The 18,781-nt window shown below is 40.1% G+C and overlaps 2 protein-coding genes across 2 annotated transcripts in view; one reads left to right on the forward strand and one right to left on the reverse strand.

Annotated features, from left to right (window-relative positions):
- Nucleotides 1–6,921: 6,921 nt before the first annotated feature.
- Nucleotides 6,922–9,325, forward strand: LOC104942000 (kelch-like protein 10). Its single transcript, XM_010767185.1, has 3 exons — nt 6,922–7,426; nt 8,095–8,244; nt 8,888–9,325. Exons 1-3 carry the CDS (start codon nt 6,938–6,940, stop codon nt 9,215–9,217), a joined length of 969 nt encoding a protein of 322 aa, XP_010765487.1. The 5' UTR covers nt 6,922–6,937; the 3' UTR covers nt 9,218–9,325.
- A 586-nt stretch (nt 9,326–9,911) lies between these two features.
- Nucleotides 9,912–18,781, reverse strand: part of ugp2b (UDP-glucose pyrophosphorylase 2b) — a 30,438-nt gene continuing 21,568 nt past the window's right edge. The window contains exons 5-8 of the mRNA XM_010767190.1: nt 15,640–15,858; nt 13,340–13,582; nt 12,947–13,051; nt 9,912–11,508 (exon numbers count right to left, since the gene is read on the reverse strand). Coding sequence (XP_010765492.1) covers nt 11,401–11,508; nt 12,947–13,051; nt 13,340–13,582; nt 15,640–15,858 — 675 coding nt within the window. The 3' untranslated portion in view covers nt 9,912–11,400. The remainder of the gene's footprint in view (nt 11,509–12,946; nt 13,052–13,339; nt 13,583–15,639; nt 15,859–18,781) is intronic.

Below are 18,781 nucleotides of genomic sequence, written 5' to 3' on the forward strand. Positions count from 1 at the left end.
CGACCTTCTAATAAGTTGAATAAGCGATCTTTATTTGCGTGTGAACACTACCTTCTTGGCCTTTTCTGCCGTAATGAATCAGCTGCAGGCAGGTCATTTTAAATCAGAAAAACACTTAAAGGTAGCTCGAGATGACAAATGTTTTCTCACAGACACAAACGGCACAGTCACGGTGCTCTCGGAGTCACAGAGGCTCCTTTCTGTTGGAGGGAACGCCTTGTTTATCCTCCTCAGCCACGCATCGGGATAAATGAGTCTCTTTGTGTGTTTATTTTCTCAGTCTTTCTGGGGTTATTTTTGGAGGGCTTTGTTCTTTGTGGAGACACGATGTACTTTTGTTTAAAAGAAACGGCTTGTATTAAAAGTATAGGCTGCATTGAGCGTGTGTAGGTGTGTGTTTACTAAATGTGTGTGTGCGTGTACAGTATATATGTGTGCATATGGTCTTTGAGGCTTGGAAGGAGTGCAATAAAAAACCTCAAGTATTTTCCGCTATCACAGTTTTTTCAATGTATTATACGACTGCTCAGACTATAATGCCCTATGTGTGTGTGTGTGTGTGTGTGTGTGTGTGTGTGTGTGTGTGTGTGTGCGTGTGCGTGTGTGTGTGTGTGTGTGAGAGAGATACAATATGTGTGTGTGTGTGTGTGTGTGTGTGTGTGTGAGACAGATACTGTGTGTGTGTGTGTGTGTGTGTGTGTGTGTGTGTGTGTGTGTGTGTGTGTGTGTGTGTGTGTGTGTGTGTGTGTGTGTGAGAGATACAATATGCGTGTGTGTGTGTGAGAGATACAATATGTGTGTGTGTGTGTGTGTGTGTGTGTGAGAGATACAATATGTGTGTGTGTGTGTGTGTGTGTGTGTGTGTACCATCAGGGCTTCTCCCAGCTCTACAACATGAGTACAAACTATCAGGACTGCCTCTTCCTTATTTATTTAATGTATGAACTGCGACGAGACGTTTATTTCTCATAGCGGCTGAACACGGTTCATTTCACCGGCTGTATTGACTCATGGAGGCCGACAGATCAACTTGTGATACATGTGGTGAATCTTGTTTTAAACTGTGTAGACCACAAATAATAGCCTGCAGTTTAATTTATTCTCAATTATGTGAGAAGGCCAAACAACAGGAAGAAACTCTCGTCTGTTGTCTGCTAAATGTTAAAGAGTTTATTCTACGTCAACAAATCATTTTTATGCCAACATCATAACTTAATAAAGAGCAGTAAATCACAAGAGCTGTGATTTTATTCAAACTTAATGAAAAACAGACGTCTCAATCCTAGAGCCCCCACTGGCTCGTGATTTTAGATATAAAATATATTTATGAAGGATTTAAAACCAACTATGAAGACAGCTATCACCAACAGACTCTGCGTCAGTTCACTAGAGTTAATAAGAATCTGTATTACTTTTATTATATTCCACTTTATTTACAGATAAGATTTATTTGTATTAATGCGTGATACATCGTATATATTTGTATATATACAAAATACCTTTTCATTCATTTAGAGAATAATATAATCTCAGTATGAGCCAGATTATTCTGTTTAAACTTCAAAATGTTGAGCTCTCACAGACAAAGATAAGCCAACAATGAAGTAAACGTCCTTTTAGTGAATTTTGTATTAATTTACAAAACGAACTGCATCCCACTGCTGCGCAAAAACCCTCATGAGACTTTCCAATCACTACGTCAATATTATAATAACTATATCACAATTTAAATAAGTATATCAATATTGTGAATGTCAGTGGCAAACTAACTTTGGCGTAGGGCCCTTCTTGAATGTATCACTTGTTTAAACTTGTAATAACATCAACTTTTAAAGCCAAAATGAACCAGAAGTTCTTTAAGAGCTCCGAAAATGTAAGAATATCATGTAATGATGATGATGATGATGATGATGGAAAGTGAGCCTGAGCTGCTGCATGGACCTGTGGTTAGATTGTTATTCCTACTACTGACACCGAATGTATAAATAAACAGATATATGAAGTAGTGTAACCCCTCCAACTACCTCTATCAAGAGAGACTAAAACATGTTTGCAGAGACAGTCCTGATAGTTTGCACTTCATGTGAAAGCACACATTCTCCCACACTGCTGCTGCGTACACACACACACACACACACACACACACACACACACACACACACACACACACACACACACACACACACACACACACACACACACACACACACACACACACACACACACACACACACACAGCTGAGGTCTTTTGAGGATACCTCATGAGTGAAATTGGTGTGTCTCTTCGCCCAGTTGTTTTTTGCGTTGCTCTGGTACTTTGTGTTTCTCTCTGTGGATAAAGTGTGTGAGTAAGGGCTGCACTCTGTAATCTTATCTCTGTTTTTCTACACAAACACACACATCTGTCGTTCGTCCACTCCGCTCTTCCTCTTCTTCTCCTCCTGTCCAGAGTCTCCTTGTGCTTGTAAAAGCAAAAGCAAAGAATGTTTCCAGCAAACACTTTTTTGTAACAACTTTCAACAATAAAGTGTAAACAAAAGTGACACATGGCTTTGTGTACTGGATTATCATTTCAAAAACTAACAAAATCTTTGTTTTGCAGCTTGGAAACAAAGAGAGATAACAGAGGGGGTCATTTATTAATATTACTACTAATTATATAATAGCAATACAACTTCAATTCCAGTGTTTGTTTTTTACAGTGGACTGAGGGAATTGAATAAGATTTAAATGACACGTTTAATTAAATGAAAGTCTGGTGATATTCAGTCAAGTGTTCAAGTATTTAAATCCTTAAATGAAATGTAAAATGAGTCATAATAATTGTTATATAGGGGAAAACCATAATTAAAAAACTCTGGTTGCTGTCAGTATTATTTATTTGTTCTGAAATTACAATCAAACCCCCCCAAGCTGCATTGTGTGCATCAGCCATTGATGATTAAAGAGAATGTGAAGCTTCATGATTTTTAAATAAAAACATTCTGGCAGAGACTCTAACCTAGAGACTGTTGCTTTCTAAACTGCACATTTGAAGTTGCTGTTCAAAAGGTATAGATCTCAAATATTTCTTTAAAAGAAACTTAACAATGAGCACCATCTTCAGCAAAACGATCTTCAATGAGCTGCGTCGGGAGGGGACGCTGTGCGACGCTGTGATCCGAGTGGAGGACGTCGGCTTCAGAGTCCACAGGATCGTCCTCTGCAACAGCAGCACCTTCTTCAGGTGAGCTGCTCAAAGAGTTTATTAAGGATTCACATCAAGTGTGTCTTCATGTCACTCAGAGCAACAGCTACAGGTGGCTGTAAAGGCACCCTGTGGAGGCTTCTGACCACTAGTAGGCCTACAGCTGTGGAGCAATGTTTTAAAGGACAAGAAAATCAGCTTTTAAAATGTTTTTGGGGGAGATTTGTTGGCATTCACTACATTTTGGTGAGAAACATGTAAAAAGTCTTAACAATGAATATGTGAAAAGTTAACACAAACTGGAGAACCCAAATGCACGACCCAGAGACAGTCTTTAATGTAGTAAAACATTTCCTTTTAGTTTCCAAGAAAACTGAAAATCCCTCTTAACAGAGTAGGTACTGGATTTAACATAAAGTGCTCACAAGGAGGAAAAAACAAGCGTAACAAAAGGAGAATTTAAGATGAACTTAAGCTTACAAAAAACATAACAAAATAACAAAACCTGACTAGACTGGAAAAGACCCTTTCTTAGTTGAAGCTTGGCACGACCATCCATGGAAACAAACAAGACGAACTGACACAGGACAGGGGAGAGACAGGACTATTCAAACATGAGGTGAGTGGGAACAGGTGGAAACAAGCAGGGGCCGGGCAGACGCTGATGATGGCGGGAAAAATACACAAGGGGAGGAAGAAACAGGGCTTGAAATGAAAGACAAGAGGTAAGTACAAAATAAAACAGGAAGTGACAGACAAAATAAACAAACAAAACCAACACATTTGACGAGACACAACAAAAGTGCCTTGAAAAAGTTTTAAAAGACAACGAAGATTCCACAGATTGGAGGATTGGTCAAAACCATCATAGCCAGTTTATACTGCAGGTCTAGGGGAGCAATACTGCATATTTGGAAAAAGTTAAAAAGTTTTATTGCTTAAGAAAAAGCGTTGTTATGTCTGATGAAGGTCATTATGTATAGCTTTGTGATATAAGAACAAAATAAATCACAATATAGCTGATTTTGTAGAGCTGACTATTGGTGCTTTTACTCAATTTGAACGCACTTCTTGATAAATAATCATCAGTATTGTGGATGTATTGACTAAGTGTGAAAAGAGAAAGAGTTGGAACAGTCTAGTAGGATTAGAAAATGACATCAACTGTAACAAAGCATTTCAAATGATGTACCACAATTACGATTTTTCTTTGTAGACTGTCATAGTCTCATAACATATGATCCGATTATATCAACATATCGCCCCAGGACTACTGAGACCTCACCTGAGTCTGGTAAAAGACTACAAGTATGAAAATGAAACATTTCTGGATTTGTATCGTAAAAAAAAGAAAGAAAGTGAACTAACCCTATACTTCAGTAGCCAGCTTCTCATTTCTGCTGTACAGGCTTGAGGGTACGTTACAATTACAAGACTCCCACATCTCCTACTGTCAGATGCATTTTGGGTAAGGTCGGCACCAGATTGTGTTAATAAAGAAGAATGTGTGGTATAAGAAAATACATTATCTCTGGTTCTGTTGATCTATCTGATGTTTAAAATATCTTTTCGTGGCCAATTTTGCCCGTATTGTACATAGGACAGATGGATTGAAAGGAGAAAGTCAGACTTGTTTCTGCTGCAGTTAGGACTCAGCCTGAGTACATGAGCTTCAATTGTTTTAACCGTCACTCACAATGTTATAGAGTGTAATGCTACATTTCGAGGAACTCTTAAAATGCAGGTTTGAGTTAAAATTGTAGGAGTTTGACAGAAACACCCTGTTGAACCTCTTGTTCCTGTGACCTCTGGTCCCACAGGGAACTCTTCTGCAATTTATCTGGACCATCGGAGCATCAGGTCTTCAGCTTCTCACAGGTCTCCCCCATCACCATGAGCCTCATCCTGGACTTCATCTACACCGGCTCCATGGTGGTGACGGAGGAGAACGTTCTGGAGCTGTTGGCCGGAGCAGAGAGCTTCTCCGTCGGGGGCGTCATGAAGGCCTGCTGCCTCTTCCTGGAGCAGAGACTCAACACCAAGAACTGTGTCCACATCTGGATGGTGGCGGAGTTCCACACATGTCCCAAGCTGAGGCAGAAGGCCTACCTGTTCGTGCTGCATCACTTTAAGGAGGTGGCGGGCTTCTCTGTGAAGTTCCTGCAGCTCTCCGTGCAGCAGCTGGCAGATCTCATCGAGCAGGACGAGCTGAATGTGAAGCAGGAGAGCATCGTGTTCGAGGCGGTGCAGCGCTGGATCGACTACGCCCCGCAGGAACGCCAGGGTCACATGGCCGCGCTGCTGAGCAAGGTACCTGAAAGCACCACGTGAACTGCTGCTGGTTTAATTTATTTATTAACTATTTAAGCACAGTGTTCAGGTAGGCTACTTGTACTTTTACTACAGATACATTGGCGCCCCCCGAAAAGGACTCAAAGTCTGAACTGTTGACATCTGACATGCTAGTGTTTTTGTACTATTTTCTAATTCAAACTCAAAGGCTTACTTGTCATGTGCACAACAGCAATTACAATCCTAACTTAAGTTTTAAGATTCTTGAGAACAATTATTTGAAGTGTCCCAGGTTTAACAGGTCCAAATGTAACGCAGTCTGACTTTCGTCTGCGCAATAAAAAAACACAAATGTGTACTTAGAGCACATGTGTCAAACTCAAGGCCCGGGGGCCAAATCAGGCTCTTGATTGGTTTAATTTCGGCCCGCAGGATAATTTTTTAATTACTATTAGATCTGGCCCAACGGTATATTGCACGCACACCTTCACTCCATCCTGAGGGTTTCCTCCGCTCAGAGCCTGAGCCCAAACATTGATGAACTTGCATCCAAGATGAGATGCCAAGTATCTGCTTGAACTAGCATCACCGAGCAGCACACTGAGTTTAATGGATGTTTCCTTCTGCACTTTCTTTCTTGAGACAACAGGGCATGTTTGGTTTTTTCTTTGAGTGAAATAGTTTTTTTGAAGCTGTTGTTGGCCTGTAGGTAAATGTAATCATAAGAAATAACTCTGGAAAAGCTGCAGATAGAGCCATAAGAAATGAATGCAGCTGATCCTTTAATGTGTTGTTTTTATAGGCAATTATTTAAGCTTTGTTAGTTCCAGGTTTAATATGTGCAATAAGTTCATTTCAATAAGTTTTGCAATTAAATATTGAACCAGTCCGGCCCTCGACTAGTACCCATTTTTTTATTTTGGCCCACTGTGTATTTGAGTTTGACACCCCTGCTTTAGAGTACCAACGAAAACAAAGATGATATTTTCCTGGTTTTGCTCATCGTTCATTTCAATAAGCTTCAAAAAGACCGTGAAAATGTCTGGTAATCATATTACTAGTTCTTTTATGGCAAGATAACAAGACAATCACGAGAATAGCTACTTCGGTAGAAACAGAATTGCCAAATCCAGTGGATTTCACTTGAACATTTTATACCATCTTATTGGCCAGCCCTAGGCCACAATTCCTGATATTTGTGTAAAACTGTTGACCACAATGTGAACATATGTATAATAAAACTGAATCTGAAATAAACACTAAGTTAAAAAAAAAAATACATCAATAAGTGTCTGCAAATAATGATTGGTTTAAAAACTCCTTATTAGTTAAATCCTCCTTGTTTTCCCGATCTAGGTGCGCCTGCTGTCAATGTCCAGTAGTTACCTGGTAGAAACTGTGATTAACAACAACTTGGTGAGGAAGTGTGTGTCGTGCATGACCTTGGTGATCGACGCCATGAAGACCCTGCGAGAGGCCCATCTGGAGCGACCTCTGACCCGCGCCCGCCTACCCTCTGCGGTGCTCATGACCATCGGAGGCAGCGAGAAAGAATGTTTGACGGATAGGATGGACTTCTACGATGTCCGAGCCGACTGCTGGCTGCCCATGAACAGCCAGGAGAAGACCTTTAGAGTTCTGCACGGTTGCGTCTTTCTCAATGGATTCATATACTGTATTGGAGGAACTGACCTGAGTAACATTTTGAGCAGCGTGCGTAAGTTCGACCTCGTCAGCCACACGTGGCAGGAGTTGGTGCCCATTCACAAACCCAGAAAATGTGTATGTGCGGTGGCTCTGAACGGATGCATTTATGCCATCGGAGGTACTGACGGGCGCGAACAGAAACTTGCAGAGCGGTTCCAGCCGGAAAACAACCGATGGGAACTGATCGCTCCGATGCTCGATTTCAGGAGTGACGCCTGCGCCGCGACGCTACACGGCAAGGTAGGAGGATCTGACGACCTTAAAGAGCAATTGAACAGCAGCTGGAATCCTTTTTTTATGCTGACCTCTAGTGGTTTAACTTCCACCAAGTCGCAGTTGTGCAAAAGTGACCTCCAGTTGCCTGTAATGGCTCCTTTGAGCATGTTCCAGCATTTATGAAGTTTAAGTCAAATACAAACAAGACCCTTCCAATATCTTAGTTTTTTACAATCATCATGAACACATAAATTACTTAGTATTTAAATAGGCTATAGGTTATATTTGAACAGGACACCTGGCTGGAAGTTTTAAGAGAAACAAGCTAATCAAACTTAGCCTTTAGCTTGTAGCGCCTTTGTAAGGGAAACAGATTTTTAATGTGAAACTGTAGATAAATAATTAATGTTTCTTCTGCGAATAGGTCTTCAACAGAGAGGTGTAACAGGAGAAATGCTATCGCTAGCGTGGCAACATATCCATGCTAACATGCTGATAATTAGCGAGTGCAATGGGAATCATGTTTATCGTCTTAGTTGAATGATGTTAGCTAAAAAGCTCCAAACACTTTGCCTACGGCTGAAACAGTTATTGTTGCAAGTATTTTATTACAGACAAACCTAGAGCTATGTTTTGTTGTATGGCTAACAACTACAACTGTCTGTCATTATATTAAAATTGTTCCTGTGTAGATATATATTTGCGGCGGTCTAGACAACGAAGAACCTCTGTCCTCTGCCGAGTGCTACAACCCCAAGACCAACGAGTGGACGATGATCGCCTCGATGGACTGCGGCTGCGCTTCAGCTCGGGCTGTCGTCTACAGAGACAAAATATATCTGGTGAGAGGAATAAAAAACATTCAAACACAATCACATACATCAAGACACAGACATGGACTTAATTGCATGTGGTTTGGGTTGGTTTGCATTTGCTGTCAACCTGGTTTATTTATGTGTACGAGATTTGGACATCTGAGGCGTTTTAATGACCTGAAACGTTTACAACCTCTTGACTTTTCCTCTTTATGTAAGAAGACTTAGTGATTGCATTAGCAGTGATGCAACAGCATGTGGTTTCTTCTTTAATGTGTAATCACTATGAACATATTATCATAGCATCTCAAACATTAGAGCCAATTTGTACTCTTAATTAGGCCCTAACCAGGTGTAATTTATTTGTAGCCTTTCAAATAGATGCTTTGATACTAACCTAATACAATTTAAACAAACTGACCTAAGAATTTCATTGTCATAACTACACTGTAGCTATGTACATATGACAATACAAGCTTTGAACCTTGAATACAATTTAAATAAACTGAAAACTAACAATTTTAGTAAAACGTGAAGTGAATAAAAAAAAAAAACAATCTAGTTGGCTTATCGAAGACTTCTTAGTCAGGTGGATGACCCTCTGTATGTAATGGAGTATGTTTCTATTGTGGTAAATGTGTTTTAAGTAAATATCTCCCTCCTCTCACAGGCTGGAGGCCACATCAACGGCGCGTCTTTGTGCCGAGTCATCGCCTACGATCCTCTATCAAACCAGTGGAGCACGATGACTCCCATGATCTACGCTCGCAGGCACTTTGGCATGGCGGTGCTGGAGGAGCAGCTGTATGTGGCCGGAGGGTACAACAACGAGAGCGACCTCTGTAAGATGGAGCGTTTCGATGAAGACTCCAGCAGGTGGAGCACAGTGCGGGACATGGAGGCGCCTCTCTACGGCTTCAGCTTCTGTGTGGTGGAGCGGCACTTCTACAATGCTTCAAACTTGCCCAAATTAACTACAGGGTTCCCGATATGTCCGTGAATGTGTGATCATATGGAGTGTCTTACTACCGTTTAAGAGTTTACTGTTAATCATTAAGAGCAATCATCAACTGTCAGCTATTTTTCAAATAAAGAAATCTTATTGACATCTTTGACCTCCCTGCACAGTCTCTGTGAAAGGGGAGATGTAACATCTTTCTTTTTAGAAACAAATAAAAGATTGCATTACATTTTAATATCGTTATTTTAGGTATCTATCTATCTATATCAACCATATGGACATGTTTGCTGTTTCACAGACGGCTCATTTTGTGCTGCTGGTGTTAAAGACTGGGCTAAGGAGTGTTTTCAGTTTCTCTCCCACACACTCCGCCCCCATTAGACTAATTGTCTTACTTCCAAAACAAAGTGACATCACAACGTAACTCTCGTACTTCTATTGGCTAGCGCTCCAACACACTGTACGTGATAGGCTAAGGGGCGGGACATCTCTAAGCAGTTGACCAATCACAACAGAGCCGGCCAGCAAACCAATCAGAGCACACTGGGCTCTGGTTTCAGACAGAGGGTGAAAAGAGGTGCTGCAGCACAGACAGTATGAGACAAGTAAAGAGCTTTTTCAACATTAAAGCATGGAGACATGTAGAGACACTACATACAAATATACACCTGAACATCAGCAGGAGAGGACTCTTTAAAGTGTGAGTATGTTAGAAACAACAGATGAGCGCACGTCATTATTTCATCATTGCAACTTTATTCAGACTCTGAGGAGGCAGAACTGAGTCCTCCGTCACAGTTCAACACTTATTTTCTTTCAGGCTTTCGGTCCGTGGACCCATCTCAAGTATTCTCACACTTCATACTTTGTATTTTGAACATGTCTACCGTCTGAGTGTGTGTGTGTGTGTGTGTGTGTGTGTGTGTGTGTGTGTGTGTGTGTTGCACCTCCTGTCTTTGCTGTGTGTAGGTGGACAGAGGCGACAGGAGAGATTTGATACTGAAGTGCAGGCATGAGGTTTCACACAACATCACAATGTGGAACAACAACAAAAATAATACACAACATTGTGGTATTTCTCATGGTCTACATCACGCAGGGACATAACAAAGAAAGGCCTTTAATTTAACGTTATATATCAGTTATTACATATTATCTCATGGCATTGTAGTCGTGCCTGGATATGGATCATTACAGTGGAGAGACACACGCTAGTTTCTCCTCTGAGTTACAAACACTCGGGAGCTTTTCAGTCAAACCTGGAAAATACCCAGAAGAAGTCTTATTTACACTTTGCTCTGGAAGGAAGTTGACTATTCATTTTTCACTTCACTTGAGACTTGATTCTAGAGATGGTTGTAAAAGTAATTATTTATTGCAGTCATGTAAAAACTGAAGCTGCTCTGATTCAAATATTTATATTAAAAATGTTAAATTTGACTAGCAATATGTTCAAGATGTCACTGAAATAAATTATCAATTTCACTCAGATTTACTAAGCTACTTTCAGTTCATTTTTACTACAAGAGACAACAGACTAAACAAAGTCAATTTCACAAAGGAAATGCAAATCAATGTGTGTTTTCTTCCACTACTGGCAATAATTCCCCAAATGCTGCAGTTATACATTAGAAAGAAGACGGGACAACAAGATTAAATATTGAAAACAGCACCAGTCAAACCTCAAACAAACAAAAAACATATAAAACTGTAAGTTCGTATTATTTATGTTGATTTGTTTCGGTGTATTGGCCGCTAAAATGTACTCCAGCAGCGTGATTTGCTGTTGAATTGCCACTACAGGGAGGTCTCTGCACTTGAAATAAATGGTTAAACTCTTCCATCACTTCACGACTTTACCCCTCATGTAAGAACACTATGTGATTGCATTAGCAGTGCTATAGGAGCACATAAAGATGACAATACAAATCTACTTGTTTCTGTTTTTTTGAGCTAGTTCGAGTCCTTTTTGGCAGGAACTAACAGTCAAAATCAGATTGTTGGTTGTTCTATCTATCATGCATACAGGTCATTATTTAACATGACAGCTTTAAGGTGTATAATATAGTAAACAGCCAGCAGAGGGCGCCGTATCCCGGCTTCAAAGCAGCACTGCAGATGCAATCAATCATCCTCCTCGCGCTGTCAGGAAACAGGTCACATGACTGGGATAAAGCTGACAAGGTCACATGATGAGGGTGTTTTAGTGTGTGAAGAAGGCGTCAGTGGTCCATGATGCGCAGGTTTCCAGAAACTATTTTGTTCTCCAGCATGGAGCCGGCTGGAATATCAATACGATCCCCGTGGTTAGCGATGATGATGACGGTGCCCTGAGAGGAGGAAGAGCAATGAGTTGTAGTTTATCAGAGATTAGATTAATAATAACATTAATATGAGTAATAATAATAATAATAGCTCTTTTCGTACACTAGGTGCAGCTCAAAGTGCTTTGACAACACGGCACACATCATAAATTAAAACAGAGAACAAGAAATGAAATTCAGGTCAAGCAGTAAAACCTAGATAACCCTCTCAGTAAAACAAAGGAAGACACAAATTATAAAATAAATAAAACAATATAATGTTGTGTTGCAGCAGCAGCAGCAGCAATAAATCAATAAATAAACACAAACAGTAGATATAACAATATCAACAGTAGAAATATATATTTATCTAACATCTCAATCAAATACACAAAATAATGATACGGAATAAGTCAGTATACACTATAAACATAGGCGGAGTTTCACATTTGTGCTTGGGGGGGCAAACCTTTTTTACTGACGTCAGTACACAGTCCCAACTATTGCGTTGGGTGCTACGGATACAGTAGCAATAAAGCCAGTGCTCACCACACTGACTTTTCCATGCCCGTCGTACACACACACTGATATGGAAGGGGCGGTCTCTCCCCCCAACAACAGTGCATTACAGAACTGTAAAACTTATCATAACTGTGCACATCTTATACTTATTTGATAACTACTATATCCCTTGGTTACTTGAACACGCTACAATATTATTAACAAGTGTCCTACCTTATTAAAATATTGATATACGAAATATTTGGAACAGTTTTCGACGTAGTAATGCTGTAACATATTTCAATGCCCCCCCTGGCCCCTCCAAAATCCGCCTATGACTATAAATATGTGTATATGTATATGTATATAAGAATACTATATACATAATACAAGCACACATTTTAAAAATAAAGATAGAAATTGAGAAAATAGGTCATTTTAAAACTAGGATTTACTGTAATGAAAGCAATGAATCAATGACAGCCGTTGGACAGCAGGGACAGTTTTTGTTATGTCCTTGTTAAAAATGTAAATGTCCTGAGGGCAACTCTGAATATTATAATTAAAACGTGCAGATAAACGTTTAAAGATGTATGCCTCAAAGGTCTCTTCGCTCGTCATCTCCACCACATGAAAGAACACGTCTGACGTCACTGGTGCTCTTTACCCACAGTGTGTCTCAGTGTGAGAATACATAATGTGATGGGCTCTCATGCTCAACCCGAGACACTTTTACATCAGATTGAATACATTTTTTATATCGAGCTGTTTGCGCCATTGAAACCATTTGAAAACCAATTTTCTCTCACCTGTCTAAGGAGATAAATTGGGTTCATATTTGCTTTGACATAGTTGAGGCGCCTTACATGTATTCCTGTCGCTCTAATTTATTTATACCTCCTATTTGTTGAAGTGTCTTGTAAGCGTTTGGTTTCTAAACTATATTTGATTGAAGATGTTTTACCTTTAGTGAAACGTTTTTCCCGAGGGTGACGTCTCCGGACACGGTCAGGTGGTCGAGCTCCAGCATGTCAGGGATACTCTCGAAGCGATTCACATACTCCTGGACCTGAAACACACAAACACAAACACACACACACACACACACACACACAACGTGAATCCTTCAGCAGAACATCATATTATATCCAATTAATTCTAATGCTAATAAAATAGTTATCACCGCAATAAATCATATTTAATTTTGTCTTCATTTACATTATTTAATTTCAAAATGTCAAAAGTGTCACCTTTGGACATGAGTGAATATTTAGAGTAAATACAATAAATGTGATAAATCATCAAGATCTTAAATATTGTCATATTGTTACATATTTTCCACTAATATCGACCGTACATTGGTGAAGGAGCTGCCCAGCTTCACGTGGGGCGTGGTGGGGAACTCTCTGCGGGGGCTCATGGTGAGCGAGCCGGCGTCCAGGCTGTACAGGTTGGACATCACCAGCAGCAGGTCGGAGGTCGTCTTCACCGGCAGGAAGCGGCTGCGCGGCACGTTGATGCCCAGAGCGTTATCGAAACATTTAATGGCCGCCCCGACCGCCGTCTCCAGCTGGACCACGTTCTGCCCGCCGTCCAGCGTCTGAACAGAAAGAGAGGAGAGGAGACATGTTTATTCAAAACTCTTTTAAAGACATGCTTAGCACTCAGATCTGTCCTCTGTGTTTCTATCAGGCTATCTTGTTGCCGTGTATGTTTGAGTTAAAAAGGCCATAAAACACATCTTTTTAGAATAACCTTTTACTAGATCTTTAAAACCCCCACTTGTTGCCATGCAGGCGTAAACATCACTGCTTTTAATTTGTTGTTTTATTTGTTTTTTTAATTTTGTTTCAACCATTTTACTCTGTAGCACTTTGAGTTTTCTTTACTCAAATGAAAAGTGCGCTTATAAATAAAATGTATTATTATTATTAGTAGCCTCTGGCTCTATATTGCATGTTTGTGATTTAACTTGTCATTAGGGTGACTTTGTACATCTGTCCGGGGACTTCAGAAGAGAAAAAGCTTCTTTGCTGACTGTGCCGCATTTACAGCCATGTTTTTTAAATGTGCATTGTCCCTGTTAAATAAACCTATAGATACATAACACGTTATATTTTGCTGCAGAAAAAAAGAACAAGAAAGCAATTACTGCTGTTTCAAATCGCCAAGAAGTAACTGTTCTGTTTTCTATCCATCTCTCACTGCATTAAAGAACCACAAGGAAACAGAACACACGAACCTACAAATACAAATCAGAGTCCTGTTGTTACACAGCTCATGTACTACTCATTTAAGAATGTATTTCACAAGTTAATCTAAAACATCTGTGATTCGCTGAGACCTCAAATGACTTTCGTCTCATTTGGTTAAACCCTCGTTTCCCCAAAAATGTAAAACGTGCAGGGCTGAAGTCTTCAGTTACATGAGCAGGAGGATTTGGACCTCGCTGACCCCTCCTCTCAGGACACTGCTCTGCTCTATACTTTAACTACTGTTGGTTGGAAGAGATTCTGCTCATAAGTGGCCCCTAAATCAATCCTAAAGCTTTTTAGTGATCCCCTGACCTTCTCTCCAGCCCCATCATGAGATCAACATTTTAATTTCTTTATTACTTTGGTTAAGATGCCGTTTGAAATCAGGTTCTGTGTACTACAAACTAAATCAGAATGAACTGGCTGCTAAGTTAATACTCAACTAGATCATGAGCAGCCGTCTGTTCACACTGATGTACACGGTATTCAAGAAATATGTATTTCCTGCACAGAGGTGGGAAGTAGTGGAGTACAAATACTTTGTTTCTGTACTTAAGTACATGTTTCTGGTATCAGTACTTTACTCCACTACTTATTTTTCTGACGACTTTTTACTTTGACTTCTTACATTTTGAACAGAAATACCTGTACTTTCTACTTCTCACATGTTGAACTCAAATACCTGTACTTTCTACTTCTTACATGTTGAACACAAATACCTGTACTTTCTACTTCTTACATGTTGAACACAAATACCTGTACTTTCTACTTCTTACATGTTGAACTCAAATACCTGTACTTTCTACTTCTTACATTTTCCAAACAGGCTGGTTCCTTTAGTCTGAATGTGTGTTTGGTGGCGTGATCATTATTATTTAGAGTCATTGCGTGCCTATTGATTTGAAACACACATTCAGACTAAAGGAACCAGCCTGTTTGGAAAATGTAAGAAGTNCCCCCCCCCCCTTATCACCTGAATCTCCTCCTAGAGCACCCTTGTGTTCTTTTTAACCAAATCTCTCTCAGAGGGGCGTGGGGAGGGGCTCCTTATTTTCATCTAAAGTAACAGACAGAGAATCAGCACTTTTGAAACAGAGGGGATTATGGGATGCTGCAATGATCTGTTTTGGGTTTCAGCCAATCAGAGACAGGCTCTGTATATATCTGAGACCTGTGATATATTGATGAAAAACAGTATAATAGGGGACCTTTAAACAAAAATACTTGTTGATGAAATGAAAGGTTCAGTCTTTCATTCATTTCAGCAGTAACGGTATCAGGTTATCAACGTTTTTGATCCAAATGAACCCCTGTTGGTGCCGTACGAACGTAAAAATGGAACTGGACACGAACAGAAACAGGATGTCTGATCTTATCGTGTACTTCTCTTCTCTCCAGGTACCCTCGCATCAACAAAGAGTCGCTCCTCCCGGTCTCCACCAGCCTCAGCATGACGGGGCAGAGTGCAGAGGGCTGGTACCCCCCGGGGCACGGAGACATCTACGCCAGCTTCTACAACTCGGGGCTCATGGACCAGCTGATCGCTCAGGGCAAGGAGTACATCTTCGTGTCCAACATCGACAACCTGGGAGCCACCGTGGACCTCCACATCCTGCACCACCTGGTCAGCCAGCCCAACGGCAAGCGCTGCGAGTTCATCATGGAGGTGACGGACAAGACGCGCGCCGACGTCAAGGTGAGGAGAGGAGGAGGGTTATATTCATACTGACGTGATTTCTAGGAAAATATGTGCTTATGGCTTTGTTTTAGATATGATGTACTTTATACTCAATGCAATACAAATACATCACAGTATAGTTGAAGTGCTATAAGATAAGATAAGAAGTACTTTATTGATCCCAATTTGGGAAATGCTTGCCTTGCAGCAGCATAAAAAGACAAGGCATAGAGAGAAATTAAAACACTAGAAATAAACAATCAAAAAATGTGAACATCAAAATAGAATTAAAAGTAAAAAAAATATACATGTGGAAATACAAATTTACATTAACAAACTATTACAGTTGTTTCATTATTATTATTATTATTTTGTCTTTGTTGTTTTGGAATTTGTGTCATAATGGAGGACGTGTATATTCATACTGACATATGATTTAGTAAAGGATGTGCTTCTGGCTTTGTTTTAGATATTATATACTTTAAAGTCATGCAATACAAATACATCCCAGTATAGTTGCAGTGCCTTAAACCAAACATATTCACAATTTAACAGAAGTAGTCTTTTTCTAAGGAATAAATAAAGGTTTATATAGTTGCTGTTAGAGCCAGTATTTTGATTTGATAAGAAAGGCCACCTAATTGTGACGTCTGTAGTCAACGCACTATAAAAGGACTACAATTCCCATGGCGCCGGTGCTAAAGCCACAGTGATGGGCAACCTGTTGAGAGACGCCGTCGAGGGACAGTTTTTAACCGTACTTATCTTATCTTACCGTAACGTACCGTACTCTTACCGTACAAGTACCCTTTAAGTTATAAGCATTATCAAGACGGAAAGAATACCTAAGTTGTTTTGTTATTTTACTTTGAGTTTTGCCTATTTCTTTTGAATATTGTAAAGGCCTATATTCTTTGTTGCATGTGCAAATGTTTGTTATGTTATTTTGAGCAAACACATCGCAACATCTTCTTAACCACACTTCAAACTGTGAGTAATTTAAGGAAAGAAACGAGTTAGAACTGTCTGTTTAAGGCGTCTAGTGGCTTGATGGAAATACAAGGAAGGAAGCCACGACAGTTGCTGTGGGAGAAGATGATTACAGTTGTTTCGTTATTAATTTATTACATGTCAAGTGTTTGAGAACTCAGATTACTGGACATGATAAGGGCATGTGTAATTTGGGTGTCCTTTTCATACTGAAAGACTGGATTTAATTTGATTGATTCTTATTTTTCTATAAACTCTTAGGGACTGCCTTGCTTTTGGTGGAAAATGACTGACGCTAACCAAACTTTAATACAATAAATAATCCTTATTATTTGGATGGAGTGGCGAGTAGCATGGAGAGTTTCTGTAACGCCTTGGAGTTCATCCATTAATCCCAAACTCAGTACATGTTGTTAATAAATTTCCTGTGGTTTTCAGGGTGGCACGCTGATCCAGTACGAAGGGAAGCTGCGTCTGCTAGAGATCGCCCAGGTGCCCAAAGCCCACGTGGACGAGTTCAAATCGGTTTCAAAGTTCAAGATCTTCAACACCAACAACCTGTGGATCTCTCTGCCCGCCATCAAGAGGCTGCAGGAGCAGAAGGCCATGGACCTGGAGATCATCGTCAACCCCAAGGTGAGAGGGACATCGCTCAATGTTGTCCTTTTGAATCAGCTGTTTTAAGCTTTGAAGGCTGCTGCGTTTAAAGAAAGGCCATGCCATAGAGCAGGGGTGTCCAAACTACGGCCCGGGGGCCAAATGCGGCCAGCGGACCATTTTGAATCGGCCCTCAGCAAATTCAAAGTATAATGAAATATGGCCCACAAATGAAACATCTGCTATTGTACTTCTTAAATATATATGTTAAAATATATAACACAGTATTCATGTGTTAATAATTTAATCAGTCAATTCAAGTTTAAAACATTTTCTAACATATCTTAGTTTTTTTTTTAAAAAGCCCGATAACACATTTACATGACAACCTTGAAATATACCCTTCATATTTCCTCTTATTATCAGCAATCTGAGGCTTCTGCTTTAAGGAATGAGCTGCCAACACAATAAATGAAACCCTGCGGAGAGCTGTGTTTTTTTTTCATCAATATCAACAATAATTTACCTAAATTTGATTGATTGACGAGACAATATACCTCTAGTGAGCGGACCAGCCCTTCGTATATTTTTCTGTATGTGGCCCTCGGTGATTAAAGTTTGGACACCCCTGCAATAGATGCTCAGATTCAAAAAGCATTCAATGGAATAATAGCAAACCGCATCTGTTTTTACCTCGTCCCTCCTTTCGCGTTTGAAAACGTACCCTTGAATAGCAGAGCGGAGAAATATCAGCCCCACTCTCCTTCCCTTTCTTCTGAATAAATCATATCTGAAGAAATTCAAGCTTGCCGATGCTGAAGCCTGTTCCTGCTCCACTCTCTGAGCCCTTTGTTGTCATGCAAGGTTTTTGCATACAAAAGAGAGAAAAGGAGCTTCAGACCAAACTGCTCTGCTCTCCGGGGGCTCATCTGCCCCACTTGGACTCTCATTTAAAATGTGTTTGTGTTCATGTGCGTGCAAAAGAGAGACACATATGAAAGTGTTATTTTCCCTTACAAAAGTGCAGCTTCAAATGCAAATTCCTCTCCTTTTAAAAGATGCATTTTTCATTTTCAATGTACTCTTCTTGCTGAGCTTGTTTGTCCAGCTCTCACACACATTTGCATGTTCAGGTTGAGGTTAAGGTTAGTTATTTGTGCCCTTAAGTAGATCTGGTTTGCAGATAAAAAAAGATCTGCGGATTGGTCCATTTGGTCCAATCCGGTCCTTTGTGGTTGATTTGGGTGTTCACACGTCACAGAAACCCAAGAAGCAAACA

Source organism: Notothenia coriiceps, unplaced genomic scaffold, assembly GCF_000735185.1.
Source record: "Notothenia coriiceps isolate Sejong01 unplaced genomic scaffold, NC01 NC01_scaffold00004099, whole genome shotgun sequence".
Classification (NCBI taxonomy): Eukaryota; Metazoa; Chordata; class Actinopteri; order Perciformes; family Nototheniidae; genus Notothenia; species Notothenia coriiceps.

What these genes read in the sequence shown, in the direction of transcription:
- LOC104942000 (XM_010767185.1), top strand. Translation starts at nt 6,938, where the DNA reads ATGAAGACCCTGCGAGAGGCCCATCTGGAGCGACCTCTGACCCGCGCC. An exon ending in CCGCGACGCTACACGGCAAG is followed by an intron (nt 7,427 to 8,094) that starts GTAGGAGGATCT and finishes GTTCCTGTGTAG; the next exon opens with ATATATATTTGCGGCGGTCT. An exon ending in ACAGAGACAAAATATATCTG is followed by an intron (nt 8,245 to 8,887) that starts GTGAGAGGAATA and finishes CTCCTCTCACAG; the next exon opens with GCTGGAGGCCACATCAACGG.